The sequence below is a fragment of the Atractosteus spatula genome, chromosome 1, assembly GCF_055471065.1.
Source record: "Atractosteus spatula isolate fAtrSpa1 chromosome 1, fAtrSpa1.hap1, whole genome shotgun sequence".
NCBI lineage: Eukaryota > Metazoa > Chordata > Actinopteri > Semionotiformes > Lepisosteidae > Atractosteus > Atractosteus spatula.
The window spans coordinates 15,217,810-15,235,011 of NC_142706.1; the positions used below are offsets into that span (position 1 = coordinate 15,217,810).

The 17,202-nt window shown below is 35.4% G+C and overlaps 2 protein-coding genes and 1 long non-coding RNA gene across 3 annotated transcripts in view; 2 read left to right on the forward strand and 1 right to left on the reverse strand.

The window, feature by feature from the left end:
- Window positions 1-355: 355 nt before the first annotated feature.
- On the forward strand, window positions 356-3,992 carry fabp2 (fatty acid binding protein 2, intestinal). Its single transcript, XM_088924978.1, has 4 exons — window positions 356-463; window positions 1,321-1,493; window positions 2,129-2,236; window positions 3,527-3,992. Exons 1-4 carry the CDS (start codon window positions 397-399, stop codon window positions 3,575-3,577), a joined length of 399 nt encoding a protein of 132 aa, XP_088781104.1. The 5' UTR covers window positions 356-396; the 3' UTR covers window positions 3,578-3,992.
- Window positions 3,993-5,538: 1,546 nt separating this feature from the next.
- LOC148840669 (uncharacterized) lies at window positions 5,539-8,801 on the forward strand. The gene is made up of 3 exons (XR_016090998.1): window positions 5,539-5,822; window positions 6,781-6,839; window positions 8,063-8,801. It is a non-coding gene; the product is annotated as an uncharacterized LOC148840669 (long non-coding RNA).
- Window positions 8,802-9,982: 1,181 nt separating this feature from the next.
- Window positions 9,983-17,202, reverse strand: part of usp53a (ubiquitin specific peptidase 53a) — a 57,139-nt gene continuing 49,919 nt past the window's right edge. The window contains exons 15-18 of the mRNA XM_088914702.1: window positions 15,204-15,288; window positions 13,770-14,596; window positions 12,949-13,051; window positions 9,983-11,807 (exon numbers count right to left, since the gene is read on the reverse strand). Of these exons, the coding sequence (XP_088770828.1) occupies window positions 12,975-13,051; window positions 13,770-14,596; window positions 15,204-15,288 (989 nt within the window). The 3' untranslated portion in view covers window positions 9,983-11,807; window positions 12,949-12,974. The remainder of the gene's footprint in view (window positions 11,808-12,948; window positions 13,052-13,769; window positions 14,597-15,203; window positions 15,289-17,202) is intronic.

Below are 17,202 nucleotides of genomic sequence, written 5' to 3' on the forward strand. Positions count from 1 at the left end.
AAACAGATAGCAGTCTTGCTATCTAACTAGCAACAAAATGCCTGAAAAGGCTTGAGATGCCATTCTAAGAAAGCCTATGCCTAAACACAAATGCTGTGTTGACTTCAGAGACATCAGGCAAAATCACATTATGTACAAACTGTATATCACATGAATGGTTAGATTGCCTGTGTCTTATTAGTTTTATTAAATGATGGAGGTAATGATACACCTGCAATCATGACAGGGGTTGCCCTTTGCAATACTTTTCTGTAGCCTTGAAAAACCCATTGGTCTGGCTTGAGCTTTAAACAGCCACATCACCATGCAGATTATCAGTAAGATAACACAGATTTAAAAGGGGAAACCCTGGTTCAGAAACAACACTACTCACTGAACCACAACCCACTTGCAACCATGACTTTCAACGGCACCTGGAAAGTGGACAGAAATGACAACTATGACAAATTTATGGAGCAGATGGGTATGTTAGAAACATTTTTATCATTTAAATGGTATTTTACTGAATATAACAGCAAAGCCTGAATATAAAGCCCACATACAGTATGTAAAGTAACAAAAGTGTTCTTTACAGGACTTGAAATGATTTTGTGATGGGTGAGAGTAATTTTAACAATATGAATTATAGTTTTAAAATTGTACATGTGATAAAAATAAAGACTTTTCAACTGAGAAATTGTAAGTAACAATGTGATTATATCTATTGGTAAAAATACATTTAACCAAATATTAATAAGCCTTGATCAATTTGATACAATGTAACTGCACAGTGACTTGTTGTTTACTATTGCTGCCCCACTACTCAAGTCAAACTTAAGGGTAGGTTTTCTCTAGGTATTTTGGTTTCCTCCTACTTACCAAAGACCATTGGAATTATCCATTCCATGACAAGCAGGAGTAAGACCCCTTCCTCATTAATCTGCTATGTTTAGATAGCTCTACTACAATGCCGATCCCCATGTAGGGTTGCAATTCAGGAAGAGAGTACGGTCTGATACTGTCACGATAAATGTTTAGCTGCATAACACTTTCTTTGCTTGTGATACTGTACAGAAAAGGGCTAACCATGTTGTTATCTCTGCAAGAATCCCTTACTTAAAAAATACAAATTGTTAATTTATGGTTGGAATTGGAAGTAGATTAAGGATTACAGTAAGGCTTAGTTTTAGAAATACCCAATGTACAGTACTAAAATGGACATACAGTACACCACTGTATAGTACAACTATATAGCAGTTGTGCTTTAAGCAGTACTTTGAGTGATTAAAAGTGAACTAAACTGTTTCATTGCCCTTATACCACTGGGCATCTTGTCAACAGGCATCAGTCTTGTGAAGAGGAAGCTGGCAGCCCATGACAACTTGAAAATCATAATTGAGCAGGACGGAGACAAGTTTGTGGTGAAGGAGTCCAGCACCTTCCGCAAAATAGACATTGAATTCACACAGGGAGTCAACTTTGAGTACAGCCTAGCCGATGGAACAGAGCTCAGCGTAAGACATAGATAATGCCAACATGTTTTCTATGTTTTTCAAATATACAAAGCACTCTATCAGACAATTAAACTATGGCTTCTAACCAGTTTTGTAGTAAATGTATCCATGCAGAACACAAAAAAATATAAACTCATGAGTTCCTATGAAATCAAAGTTTAGGAAAATTGTATCAATAGCATAAAATAATTTTAGACTATGGAGCTTTAGTAATTTATTCTCTCTTCCATTTAGTTGAAGAAGACAAAAAACATTGGAGATTTGTCTAAACCCTTCTCTAAGAATTTACATTTAAATGCAGAATTGGTATTTTATTCAAACACATTTCCTTATAACCAGCCAGCAGCCATATCATCCTGCAACGCACAACTGGTAACCCACTGAAGCTAAGCAGGTGTGAGCCTGCTCAGTACCTGGATGGAGACCTCCTGGGAAAAACTAAGATTGCTGCTGGAAGAGGTGTTAGTAGGGCCAGCAGGGGGTGCTCTCCCTGCAGTCCATGTGGGTCCTATATTTTGTGATAAAAGTTATGAAGCATAAACATCCTTTATAATTTGCTGATTCCTACAAACTTCAATCATGATTGCAACAATAAGCAATTTGTGAGTGCATTAACATGTGTTTTTGATCTTCAGGGTACATGGACCATAGAAGGAAATAAACTCGTAGGAAAATTCAACAGAAAGGACAATGGAAAGGAACTCCTGACTACCAGAGAAATTGTGGGGGATGAGCTCATCCAGGTGTGTTTTCTTCTACTGATGTGCACAGTTCTAGCATTTCCCAAAACTACACTTACAGTATGTTACATAAAACTTTGGTAGGAACTGCAAGACAAATATATAGTTACAAATAGAAGGGAAAAATACAGAGAAATAGTGAGTGGGATAATAAATAATTCTAATAAATAATTCTAAACCCCAAATGTTAAAAATTTGCCAAGAATATACCCCAGTGATAGTTAAAAGCACCTGAGTTCTTTGTTCTGGCACAGCTATAGTGAAAGAGTAACAAATGAGAGACAAGCTTAGACAAATATTTATTAATTAATGACAATAATTAGACAACATACAATGATACACACAAACAGTACAACATAAAACATAACGCTATTTACGGACAAGGCATCTCAGATGCCTACATCCTTACCATGCAGAACAACCCACTCCAATGTGACTGGGTATCTTTAGACAGAACATCTTTAGCCTGGGGGTTTCTTATAAAGTAAATCAGAATTTCCTAAAGTAACATAATGACTAGCTCTCTTAAACAAGGTTTGAATACTTAGCGAGGAGTTAGGTTAGATCTAATCTAGGAAATTAAGGTCGATGCCCACAAAGACCTCTCACCTGTCACTGTTTTTCTCATCTCTCTCTTTCTTCTCCTTGATTCCTCTTCCTTCTTCTCTCTCTCCTCCTTTTTGTGTCCCCTTCTGCTTCTGCCTGCCTGTCATTTTAACCATGTGCTTCTAAACTTTTAAGAAGTTAAATAAGTTAAACCAGAAGATTCCCTTTGATCAATATCTGTCAGGTTACCTACAGCTCAGCAAATGCATCATCTTCTATCCAGTGTTTCTAGACCCTAAGAACTTCAAATGTTAGCTTTTTAGGACCATTCTTACAATATAACAAAACACATATACTGTACATACAGTATACATACAGTATAATGGTAGATTATAAAGCTCACCCTATTGACAGTTAATAAGTATTAATGTAAATGTGGCATACTGTAAATACAACATTGGAATTAGGCTTCTTCAAACATAATAAAACATGTCAATAGTTAAAGATGACTTCCTTTTTTGTCTTTCCATGTGGAGTATCTTTCTGTTGAAGAGTTAGTCCACCTTGTTGCCAATAATCTTAAATATAGTGATCTTCTATGAAGGGCACTTTCCAAGGACTCCTTAAGTGTTCCAAAGGCAGACTGAGAATCTATATGGTTTTGGTTTTATCTGCAACACTTACAATCTACTGTTTTGTCTTATGGCAGCATAAACATTAACAAAGAAAAATCTTTACTTTCCACAGAGCTACCATTATGATGGAGTGGATGCTAAGAGAATTTTCAAAAGAGGATAAGAAGATTTTTTTGAGAGATCCAGTCCCTCTATGAGCAAGAAAAGAAAAAAAAAGTTTGAAAGACTCAAGACCTTCCTTGAAACACAACAATTCAATATGAAGAAAAGGGTTTAAAAGCCTCTATAGATTGCGATCCTGTTTTCCTGGTCTAAAAACTTCAAATACTGTGTATAAATATATGTTTTGTATATTGAGAATTTTTTTACTACAGTGTACTGTTTTACATCAATACAGTAGATTTCCATTTTGAAAAACGTTCTATGGAATTCTGTATAATTTCAACGGGAAATTGTCTATAAGAAGTACTTCCATAAAACTCCATAGAATTCCAAAGAAATGTTTTGTAACAGCCAGTTTGCACTGAATATTTTAATATAGTAACTGGGAAATAAACGTACTTTGATGTTATCAGATATTGGGTCTCCCTGTTTCCTTTCAATTATTTAATTTACAAATCAAGAAAAATAGAAAATCATTAAATTCAGCATTTACTGTAGGTCCTGGGACAACAGGCAAATAATATGAGAAACAAGGTTTTTGCTAAATTTTCCCACGGTCTGGGAAAACGTACGGTAGATTAAAATGATTACGAAGCTGGAATAAAATTCTTTAAAATTCTCTAAAATTCTAAAATTCAAATTCTTAGTGACAAAGACATTTCTTATTCATATGGTCTTTGGATCCTTAGCTAACAGTCATCCAAGCAGACTGAATTACGTATTTTCAAAATCCTCTTAATTTTGCACGCCTGTCTTTGTGGAAACTACAAATTCACTTTCCATGTTTTTTAGTTTTTTTATACTGCATCAAAAATTCCATACAGGATGAAAGAAGACCCGAACACTTTAGGCACTTTAAATATTTTAAAAAATGTCATTTGTGCTATAAAAAACAATTAAATTGTGAGGATTTTCCCACATTGACTACTGGGAGTTATTGCTTTTGTGGAGACAATTTTTACATTTAGCTGGTGCTTTTATCCAAAGGTACTTACATTTGTACCAATTTAGAAAGTGGGACATTTCTGAATGAAATACCTCATAAAAGGATACTATAGCGTCACCCAACCTGGGATTTAAACCTACCACTTTCCAGTTCTGAACGCTGACTACCCCTCCCATTTCAAGTCTTAAGTCTTAAGTTCAAGTTCATTGTCATTATACTCATATACAGGTATATGGTATAACGAAATGCTATTTAGCTAGTTCACAGACGGTAAGCAGTACAAAAAACAACAATACAATTGTATGAGAAAAGAAAGACAGAGACAACAGGCAATGTTCAAAACAACAACAGGTGACAGGTAATGTGCATAACAACATCAGACGTGCAAAATCAAACATCAACAGAATGAAATAAAGGATAGAAAATTATGGGGAGTGAGCTTCCTGACATGTGAGGTAGAGGTCGATTTCAATGTGTGTTTGAGTTTTGGTAAAGAGAGAAGACACTGTGAGGGTCCAGATCGTAGGTGAGAGAGGCTGGGAGTTTAATAGTTTGATAGTGAGAGGATAAAAACTGTCTCTGAGTCTGGTAGTCCGAGCACGAATGCTCCGGTACCGTTTTCCAGATGGTAGAGGGTCAAACAGTCTGTAGCTGGGTTAAGGTTAACCCATTTCTGGCATTTTCCCAGGTTCTGTCCCCACAGTAAAACATAAACAAAACTAAGTCCTGATTGCACTAATTGTAATATTACAGGACTCGCCCCACTTCTTAGCCTGCTGTACGTGTAATTCAGCATGTCCTGAACGCCTTCACTCAACTTAGTGACCGTAATACGTAAGTGTGACGTGTCACAGTGGGGATAAAAGACAGTATTTCTTACCAATAGAAAACCATATATTATCACCCGCCCTTGAAAATAACCAATCATCAATGAGAAGTAGATAATGGGGCGGTATCCTACTAGATCAGAGTGATTTAATTGGTTTTCAAGGCCACATTCCCAGAAGCTAGAAATCCGTTGGAGTGGTTGAGGATGTGTTAACATGGAGTCCGAGAAGAAGCAAAAGCAGGGAGCGCTGGAAACATTACCAAAACATTCCTACTGGTTTGATTTTTGGATGTTTTTTCTTTTCGACGTAGTGCTTTTTCTTGTAGTTTATTTGCTGGTGCCCTGATCAGAGGCGTTGAAGTCCCCTCTCTGTGCTCCGACCTATTTTTCACGCCGGAAGAAACGGGTTACTGCATTTCCTGGTCGGCCGGTTGAATCGTTTTCTGCTCTGACTGGGGCTTCACTTCAAAAGTAAGTGTTGATGCGAATAAAAACATAACTTGTTTAACAAAAACTTGTAAAAATGTTATTAACTTTTAGCGCGTTAAGCATTCTGGTGTATCTCCGACAGACACATAATGTGTTGCGTAACTACAAATTATCTTGTTTTCCAGAAGGTTTAGAATAGATATGCTGGCTTTTTGGACTTTTTAAATTTACTTGTTTCTGTTTAAAAAAAATGCTCTGCCTCAATCAGTTTGTTTTAAGTGAATAACTTCAGTATGGAGAAATTCAACTAATTCTCAAATTCCTTACCTTTCATTTTGATTCAACAGCTTCTTGTATCGTCAAACTATAGTGACTCAATTGCTCAGTGTTTCACACATTACTCCAATGAACGTTTTTCGCAGTCCTGTAGGTTTTCTTTTTGTCGTATTTATGCACCACAACTGGAGTTCTGAAACTCAAAAATTGCTACTGCGTGGAGGACAATTAGAAATCATGTTCTATGCTTTAAAGACTTTTTGAAAAGTTCGCCCCACGTAGAAAAAATACATTTACGATTAAGAACTGAATTGTAACAAACAGCAGAAGAGAGAGCAGAATCAAGTTTTGAATCGCTTGTATTAACATGATATTTGTGTAAATGCGAATCTGAAATAACCATAACGCTGCCATAATAATGGTAAAATAAAGGAAATCAGTAAGCAAATATAAATATAGCTAATATGAGTCATTTACAGCAGGGTGTTTATGCTAGGGAGAAAAAAAAACTTTCTTCTTGAAGAGTTCCAACACTTTCTCCTGAATAAGTTTGTGTACCATGTTAAATATTCATTACAGAGCTACAGAAGCATGATAACTCTAGTTAATATAAGAATGTTTTCATTACGGTTGTGATTTAATATTGTGCTATCCATATGTTACATAGTAACATCATAATCTGGTGGTACACATTTGGTCTACAAACCCTTTTCTTGTTTTACAGGTATGATTGTAATTGCTCATCCAGGACCAAAAATTGACGTTGCAACCTAAATGGATAAGGTAACATTACTTTTCAATAAAAGTTCAAGAACTCACAGAAAAATTATATTCCTTTATTTGAATTTCATGTCAGAAAAACCACAAAAGGCTCAACTCTGAACTCATTTCCACTCATTAAATCTATCAATGAGGTGAACATTCTCACTTCATAGGCTGTTTGGTTATCATTATAATGTCAATGTTTAAAATATTTTGAGATGAATAATGGTTTTAAAAAAGATTTTTCAATTTAAAGCACTTCGGGTATTACAGGTTGTGGACACAAAATGGAAACACCTGGGGAGATGGGGGGGGACACTAAGTATTTTATAAACAAGGGTTTCTGTTCAGGTGTAGTTAATGCATCACGCAAATAAAAGCATGTTTAGGGTCATGTATAAAATTGCTACACAGGCCTGGTTGCCTATATTTGTGGTTGGTATAGCTGCTAGCGGAGAATTCAGTGACTTTAGAATAGGGGTGATTGTAGAGTACCAGAAGCTTCAGTGACCAGTTAAACAAATAACTGGGAGGGGACCAGATACCTACTCAAAATTCTTAAAATCACTAACAACCAAGTAGATTGCTGATCTCTCATGAGCGGAGGTGTCTATGAGAGAAAGACCTCATCAGGAAAGTGCAACAGTAGGCAGAATTGCATCCTCCAGGATCACGATAACTGTCCCTATAAGTTACAAGGCAAAACAGGTCAGAAACTGGCAAGCAGCCGTTTGAAACAAAAAGGCTCCCAGGAACTTTACAGAGTAGGACACCATAGTTGTATCACGTCTGGCAATGTATCTTTGTGAGTCCAGTGGTGCAAAGAATACAGGCAATGGACTGCCAAGGAGTGGAGAAATGTCAGATAGTCCTGATGAATCATCCTTCAGCATGTTTTCGTCAAACAGACGAGTGCACTTTCGATCCCTATCAACTAGGCATGACTTGATTGACTTTACCTCGGAAGAATGGTACTGCATCCCTCCTGTAGTATTCCAGGTGCCGGTAGACTCTCTGTCATAGTGTCTATGGCCCATAATGACTGCACGTGGTGTCCCAGTGCCCTATTGAGTGACTTAAAATTGATGTTTCCATTGTTTTGTTCACAACCTGTATATTAAGATTAGATTAAGAGCAAATATTTTCAAGAATATGTGCAATATAAAAGTATTTTTTAAAAAAATACCTATTACATGTTCCTATCTAAATAACTATTTTGAATTTTTATTTTTAATCCTGTACAGTTCTGCCCTTGGAACTTGATGCACAGTGGGCTTGAGGTCCGACCCTTCATATATTCATCATGGCGAAGATAACATGAAGAGCTATATTTGCATAATTTTTAGTTCCTTATTTCTTTTGTTGGATATGCTTCCATAGTGTTGTAATAGTCACAATTTAATATTACTAAAAACCAGTAACAGTGTTTTCCTATGGGTGGGTTTGGTTAAGGTATGGGAAAAATTCACACTGGAAAAACTGGATATATCATGAAAATGTCATTTAAAAAATATAAACAGGCACTTTAAGACAGGAGTTGAACTGTTAATTTAAAAGGATATTATTAAATGTCTTTGTAAGTGTATTAAACTGTCTCTGTTTGACAACAGGGGGGAGGGGGTGAACTGACCATCAGACTGTGATTTGAATTATTTCACTTCTTCATGGCATGGAGTCCTCTTACAAACACTAGCACCACTGGAGTTTGATTTTGTTCTGCTTTTAAAATCAGATTATGAAAACATCTCTTGCTGCTTCTTATGTGTAGGTGAAAATGTGTCATGGGGAAGATGCCCTCAGCAATTTTCTACCATTTCCTGTCAACAGTTGTCACCTTGAGACATTTCATAATGCTTTTTAACTCTGCTGGAAAGAAACCAAGGTTTATTTTTTAAATGATGGTCTTTTTTTTTTTTCTTGGGTGAAGCCTTTTGATGTTACCAGTGGAAATTGATGTACAAATAAAAATGTCTAAATAAGCAATAAGATATTTCTGCAAATAACTAAATTCTATTGCAACTTAAATTCTAAGAACAAAGGTTGCAGACAGGGTGCCCGTTTGACTGATTCAGCTTGCTTAATTTAAACCTCTAACAATTTGTTGAAAACAGTCAAGGCGTCGGCCTCAATGTGTATTTGAAGTGTGAGGCCCCTCCAAAATTCTTAAAAATGTACCTTTTTGTTCTATTTTAAATACACTCCCAACTAGTTTCCACTTTGTCATCTTGTTCATATTTCACTATTAATTCTGAAGAAATCTACTTGGTTGTTAGTGATTTTAAGAATTTTGAGTAGGTATTTGGTCCCCTCCCAGTTATTTGTTTTATATTTAAAAGGTTTTGAAAATAATTGCTCATATTACTTAGAAATTTATAATTCTGCTTTAACGGTCATAACAATGGTTGTAACACGGTGCACCTTTTTACATAAAACATTGTCAGGTGTATGCCTGGTCTTGAATTTATAACTTTTATAATTTCCAGTTTCTTTATCTTCCTATTTTACTACCATCTGCAGGTTTCATTAGAACAATGTAGAATACATATTCTGGAGATAAATTAGAATGAGACATGGTTCTAAAATACAGACCTCTCTGGTATTATATCATTTGTCCCTTATCTGTACTGTTTACTAACCATTATCCAGTTCTCGATCCAACCATACCTTACCCTAAATGTCTACAGCCTGCAATTTGAGAATCTTTTAGGGAGACATTTTAATTGAAAGCCATTTTACAAGTAAATTGTTGCTGTGTACATTGTAGATGTTGCTTATTTTGACAAAGTCCCATCCTTTTCTAAATCCATGCTATCCCCTAGGAATCTGTTTCACATATAAATGATCTTCTAGTGTTTGTTTTAAAACATACGACCTGTTGAATTATAACTACTTGGTTTTGTTAATCTTTTTTATAGATGGTTACTCCAAATATTATGTGTCTTATGGGACCGTTGTTGGGAATGAACTATGAATAACTGGTTTCCTCAAGTAGAAGTGGTACAATATCATCAGGCCTTGATGGTATATTCCTGCTTCTAGTACCTGAAAACCCTTCTGCCTTTTCTATGCTAATACTATTTAATATTAAACTTTATTTTTTCAGCTGAATTTTTTAGAAATTCAGTTTTGCCATATTGTTTTCTAGATGTCCGAGAAAAAAGGTAGAATTTAAATAATGAGTTTATTAAACAACTGTTAATGGATAAAAAAATTCAGTTACATGTTACAAAAACATTTTCAAAATTGCACATTGTACAAATTATGATTCATATTTTACAGCTGTATTACTTTACATAGAAAAATAGAAAGGCACTGTACAGCAACAAATGCTGGTCTATATAGAAAATGTCAGATCAAAAAATAGACAAGATTTCACAGAAAAAGTATTATGGGTTAAAAATAGATACGTTTTACATATAGTGCTGACTTCAGGTGAATAATCAGCCCCAGTTAAGTTAGAGCATTGCATTAAGTCTGTAGAAAAAGCAAAGGAGTTATAAACTTAAGACATGTTAATCTCTTATCTCCGAAACAAGAGAGATCTGTAAATTTCTGCAATAATGTAACTTGTTACTCTCAAGTGTAAGTGACTACATACAAACTGTACACGGATGTTGATGAAGAAATAAGTATACGAATAATATACATTTTAAATACTGTCTAGTTTGCAGTTTTGACAGGAAATTAACCTCAACCATTTTTCAGTTTTTCATTCCTTGTAGTGTCACATAGGTAAAATGTCTTGGAACATACAAGACGACTTCTTTCCTCTTATTTAGAAAGTTGTGAATTGGAAGAAAAAAACAATCCCCCCAACACTACTGTATGTGCAATCCCAGTTGGAGAGCCGACATGCTGATTTGTGGTAAAGTCCAACATCAGAAATATTTAAAGTGTGTCAAAAAAGTAAGACCACATGAGCATAAACAAAAGGAACAAAATCATCATGATGACAAAGTGCTGTATTCAACGTTTGTAGATGTAACAATCCTTTAATGTGAATGTTCCAGACTGGAGATAGATACATTTTTTAATTTTATTAAAGGGTTTAGGCTAGAGGCCATAAAGAAGGGTACTAAGCTGCATAGGCACCAAACCCACATCAAACTCCCAAGACAATACAGCAGTTTGTCTTTACAAGTCATGCAAGTCATAAAACCTTCAAGTGCTTTCACTCACTTCAGCTTCTTGGTTTGTACTATTCACACAACATCTATTTGTAAAATATTGTTTTTAGATTTACTCCAGAACTCCAGTAACATCATACTTGGAATGTGAGATTATTAATGTCAGATTTGGAATTTTCACCTTATTGCTATAGAAATTAGTAAAGAAAGTTCTATTTTCTTTCTGATAAAACGAGTAAGACCAAACAGCTTTGGTATGCCAAGTAATTTTTAAATGGACAAAGTAGAAGTCCTTTTGTGTATGTCTATTTCTGTTTTCCTCTTGAACAAAGCATGTCTTATCAGTTCTTAATCACACCTATAGACCTTGAAATGCAGGTCCGTGAATGGGCTAGATTTATTATAGATATGGAACCCAAGTATGATTTTCACCATTTAAGAAAAGGATTTACAATCATTTGAATACTGGGCTGATATGGCCAGAAATCTTCCCATTGATGCTCTTCTTTTCCTTTTCTCAAAATTGATCTAATCATTTTTTAAGTATAGTTAAATAAGAACAGCTGGAAAAATTCAGAACTGTAATTGTAAAAATGACAGCAAAAAACAAAACAAGGCTTTTCCCCCCTTTTAATGTGCTACCATCAGTGCAAATGAAGTTTTAGACTGCCCTCTATAGGGGAGTAATAAAAAGGCTTTCTAGCTTTGGATGTTACAATGCAGTTTTAATGTGGTACTGTTTAATATGAAGTAGCAATGCTGCTGACGTATGTTTGCTTTATTTTGATTGAAGATCAAGTGATGGGATGAATTGGTTTTAGTTAATCTTCTTTGGTGTCCAGTTCTATCTTCAGTTTCAAACCTACAAGAAATTATGAGGGGGAGACTTGCATTAATACACAATATTTGCAAGGCAGTAAAGGTTGCCTAAAGGTGCAAAAGCCTGGAATTACATTTTTAATGTCAAATCAGTTTGAAATAACACCCCAGGAACAGTTTTCAAGCTCACAAATGTCTTGACCATTAATTCAAACCAAAAAAGTTAATGACTTCAGTTCAAGGCAATTTTTCTTTTAAGAATTAGGTACCTGCGTGAAATTCATGCAATTAAGACAGGAGTATATTTAGTGAGTGTAATCAGGTTGGACAGAGAATTATTCATGAAATACTGCGCAAATTTGATAAATATTAGATCTACTTTCATCTAATCAAATGCAGTAAGATCTCAAAAGCCTCTCTGGGTGTTAACATTTGCTGTAGGATTGTTTTTTATGTGATAATATATGGGCCATCTCGGAATCTTTATACATGTATGGCAGGCTTGTGAGAGTGTGGGCAATGCCTTAACCAAAGAAGCTTCACTGCGGTTACATTTAAAATGATCTCAACTACATTTGTTAATTTAAAAACAAATGTATGTGAAGTGCTTTTCAAGCAGAAAGACAAGTACTGTACCTCACAAATTGTCACTGAACAGAAGAACTAAAAATTAAATTGAAAAGAAAGAGCTAAAGGTTCACAGGGTGTTTTTGGTCTTAATATTATATACTATACCAGCCTGAGATGATTAGACATTCATAATAGTAAAGGAAGGTACAGAGTAGGCTATAGTACTCAGTAACACTATAGTACAGTTAACAATATAATACAAAGATGCTATCAAGGGATGGTGGACATGGCACATAAAATATAAGAGGTGGAGATATATAAAATTAAGACTTCATTGGGATATTATTTGAGCGCAAACAGAAGCTACTCAGAAACAAAGAAAACTAAAAAGCCTGAAGGACATAATTCTAAGTCAGGTCCAAAGTGCCCTTTTCTTTTTTGGGGGATGGGTAATGCATTTTTCTGGGTGGTGGAGACAAAAGAAAAGGAATGTACTGCAAATACAATTAACTAAATGAAGCCAGCACTGCATAATTAAAATATCTCCAAATATTTTCTGTGCAGCTTTACCATTTTTACCAAGCAAACTTGTTTTAAAAAGCTCAATGTCTTACCTCGATGCTAACTTTGAAATCTCCCATCACAAATACCCGTGCTCATCCAAATTCCTAGCAGACACTGGATTCCACTTTACAGCAGTTTTATTTTTTGAATAGCCTACAAATGCATATATAAAACATCAATAAACAATAGTGAAAAAAATGTTGTATAGTAATATTCCTGAAAAATTCCAAAAATGTTCATTATATACATACTGCTTACATATCTGTAGTTTAGGTAGCCTAGTATAATGACATTCCTCTTTAGACATTTGTCAAGGTAAAATAAAGAGGCTGACACTGCCTGAAATGAGTTCTGTAATGTTATGATCAATCTCCTTTGTTACAGGAAGAATGCAATAAAAGTAGAATTGTTGTTGATGCTCCATTTAATGTGTACAAATTACAAATAGTGTTTGACTTTTAGCTATAATGAAGCATGTATTTTCACACCTGTAGCCAAATGGAAGTCATCATCCTCAAAGTGTGACCTACCCCTACAGACTCAACTAATTCCTCAGTGTGTTTGTATTCTTTTACACATTTTATTTATTTGTCTATTTATACTACGGTATATGGGTAAACAGACCTCCAAATCATCCAAGTAAGAACACTATTGCTTGTTTCTTATAATTACCCTATCAGGGTCAAAAAGTAACGGTGATCTTCTAGACCTCGGGAATGAATGGGAATTTATCACATGTACTGTACATGGAATTTTGTTTTTGGTTTATGAATTTGCACATTATTTGCATCAGTTTATGTGGAACAAATTACATTTGGAAATCAAGGGATGGGTGTAGTCTCAATAGAAAAGACTGTAAGCTTTCTGATACCTGTTTCTGGTCTTGCTTTTGAGAGATTTGATTGAAGAGACGGTTCCATAGAGTTTGTGTCTCCCAATTCACTTTCCCCAGAAGAGGTTTGGTCTCCTCCCTTGGAGTCTGTATAGTAAAGCGGTGATCTCTGGTGGTGGTACCTTGATCTGTAACTGTCGGTCATACAGCTGTCCACAGAAAAATAGGTGGTCGTCAAAACTTCTTCGCTTGGTCCTACAACATCCATATCCAGTTTTGGATTGTTTCTATTTTTATGCTTTGCAAGGAGATCCATCCTCTCTTGGTTGGAAGAGGTTGGTTTAGATCTGGCATTTACAGAATATTTCGAGTCAGCCAAGTTGTTTAACAGAGTCAGCGGTGGAGAACCTGACACTTTGGATGGCAGGGCAGCATCACTTTGTAAAGGATGCAGATGTGATGTTGCACTTAAGGCCGATCTGTTATCTTCCAGATGGGTCTTTTGCCTCTGTGCATACTTCTTGGGAGGCAGCGGTGGTGCCAGGTTTTGATAAATGGGTTCAGAGGTATCACAGCTTTCTTCGCGGGCAGCTCCAGGAAAGAATGGTTGTGCGATACCTGATCTAAGTAGTGCCGTTTTGCCATAAATAGATGTGTTGTCCTCCTGCTCAGACATTGGTCCATTTAGGTCATCTGAACTGTTCCATTCTGAGCTACTAGTTTTCTGAAGATACTGCAGGGAAGAGTTGCCATTACCATATCCTTCTCCATTCCCCTGCAGATGCTTCTCTTCTAAGAACACTGGGTCTCCATCTGGCCACTTATTCCTTTCACAATTTCTAGGAGTATTCCTGATAGCCTGTCTTCTGCAAGAATATGATGCACACTTAACTGATGGTATCAAAAACACTCACTTTATATTTTGTGCTCTCTACAGAGCGCATTCGATATATTAGGTTTAAATCATTAAATTCTATATTGATAAAAATCAAATTATTTACAAAAAGGTACCTTTTTTTTCAAAGGTAAAATTCAGGACATCAAACTATATACCGATATATTATATATAAGTATCCTACAAATAACACCTTTGAGGTTCTCTGGTTTGTTTTAAGAGTATGCAGTTACAATGGTTTATGGGGATTAACATAATTATTAGCCAATTCACAACACAAAGAAGGATCTGTTTAAAGAGATGTCTAAATCACGATTATGTATATATGGAGGCAGAAGCCACAGACAGTTGTTTTAGGGCTCATCGACACATCAACACAGCTTATTTTAACCAGTAAAATGTTGAAACATCTGTCCAATTCTGCTAAAGTCAATATCATATATGCAGAAGATGGAATTAGAAGTCTTGCCTGTCTCAGCATTGTGAAACAATTAATACTGCAGATAATTTCCCCCTTAATACAAACAAAAGGGAACAATTAATCATCTGATTTTAGGCATTGTTTAATTCTTTTTTACCTTTGTAGACTTGGACTAGAACTCAACACACGACCCTCTTTAGGTGCAAAGTCCTTTTCCGGAGCTCGTTTAATATGTTGTTCCCCTAAAAAAGATACACATCTGTTACCTTTAGCAGGGTCTAATAATCAGCCTTTAATTTCTTTATGTTGGCGATGCACAGGTCATACAACTGTATGATGTTGATTTAATAAATAATAAATAAAGTCCAGTTTTGAATCTGTGCTCTATACTAGTCACAGAGGTTACTCAGAGGCAACTCTGACTTAAGGGTTCAATGTTTGGTGCCACCTTGTGGTCAAGTCTGTTTTCCAAAAACAGTTTTCTGCACTCTGTCCATTCTTCATTAAGGAACTGCCTATTCCTGCTAAGGGTAGCAACTGCTGAGAGGCCTGGGTATCAGGCAGGATGCCATTTCATCACGGGGCTTACACATGTACACAAGGATGAATTAGAGACACCATTTAACCTAACCTGTAGGTTTTTGAAACATAGAAACACCTAGAGAAAACCCTCGCGAACAGGGCGAATACGCAAACTCCACATGTGAGGTGCCTCAGTCCAGAATGAAACCCAGGAGCACAGTGTAGCCCCTTCATTGCCAATCACAAACCTCTCAAATTCACAACATAAGATGAACAGACTCGATACAAATAGTTTCTCTTTAGAGTGTAACAGGGCTGTACATCGCTGAATGTATGAACACTGCATGCAAAAGGGAAAAAAAAAATTTTGAACAACTGATCTCTGGAGAACCCAGATGTACCAAATAATATACCTTTCTTATTTTGAAACTGAAATTATATGGTACTACAATATAAAATAAATATAGTATTTCCTGAGTACTGCAGTCCTTTAAGACATATGGCAAAATTGTGTTCACTGCACAATGAAACATTTTTATTGTCCTTGTATTTTTATTTCCAATCATGTGATTTTCTATTAATGCTAAGACTAAATCAAAAGTGAACAAAATCACAGTACAATGCAGACATGTATTTGTAGCATCATAGTTCCACATCCATTATTTGGATTAAAAATACTTCTGGTAAATTACTACTAGTATCTCCTAAAATTCCTTTCTTGTTTTTTTTTTTCCACTTAAACATACTTGCTTAAAAACATGGCCTAAGAAGGAAATGCCAGTCTACTACAGAACCTAATCAAATCTCAGATCAGCAGTAGAATGTCACAATGATTAAAGCCTCTTCTGCATTTAGAATCTAACCATGAAAGCCAAAAGTATCAAAACATCGACTGTATAAATCATTTAAAGAGAAAATACTAAATGCATTACAGTTAAATACAATTAAAAACACATGCAAAATAAGAAATTCTTAAATGAGAGATAAAAAGGTTTTGCTTAAAATTTAAAGCAATTTGTAACTATAGGCCTGGTTTAGTTTCTAGGTCAAGTAATTAAAAAAAATAAATGGTGTGTTGAAATTAATAACAACAGACTGAATAGCACCAGCAATGACACAATCCTGTGTATGAGCAAAACTGTTTTTTGCACAGTGTTCACTATCACCTGAAACTATTACAGTGATTAAAGGCATTTAATCTGAAAGGAAGAGCAAACAGGACAGTCAGGTTTCTGGGCTCTGTATAACAATGTATTCCAGTTGGAAGAAAAAACAATAGAAATGAGCAACATGCAGTTCAAACTGACTGACAAGCTCTTGGTTTGCTTAGTCCAGCTTGTTTGAAACTTTGCATACCATTTATTTTTCCATGTACTGACACTTTCTGATTTATCTCATTTTGCTGTCTTTTTACAAGATGGAATTCACACATGCATTTTGCACATTTTCAGAACGATGAATTGTTTTTATTCTAACAATGGATTGTAATTAGCAACTTTCCTCCTTGTGTAATATTTTTATTTTTGGGCTATACTGAAAACAGAATGAAATAGTCACAACAATTTGTAAAGGATTTGCAAGTTTTCTTGATGTCTTTGTACAGCATACTGTACAGTATATAAAAATATGGAATT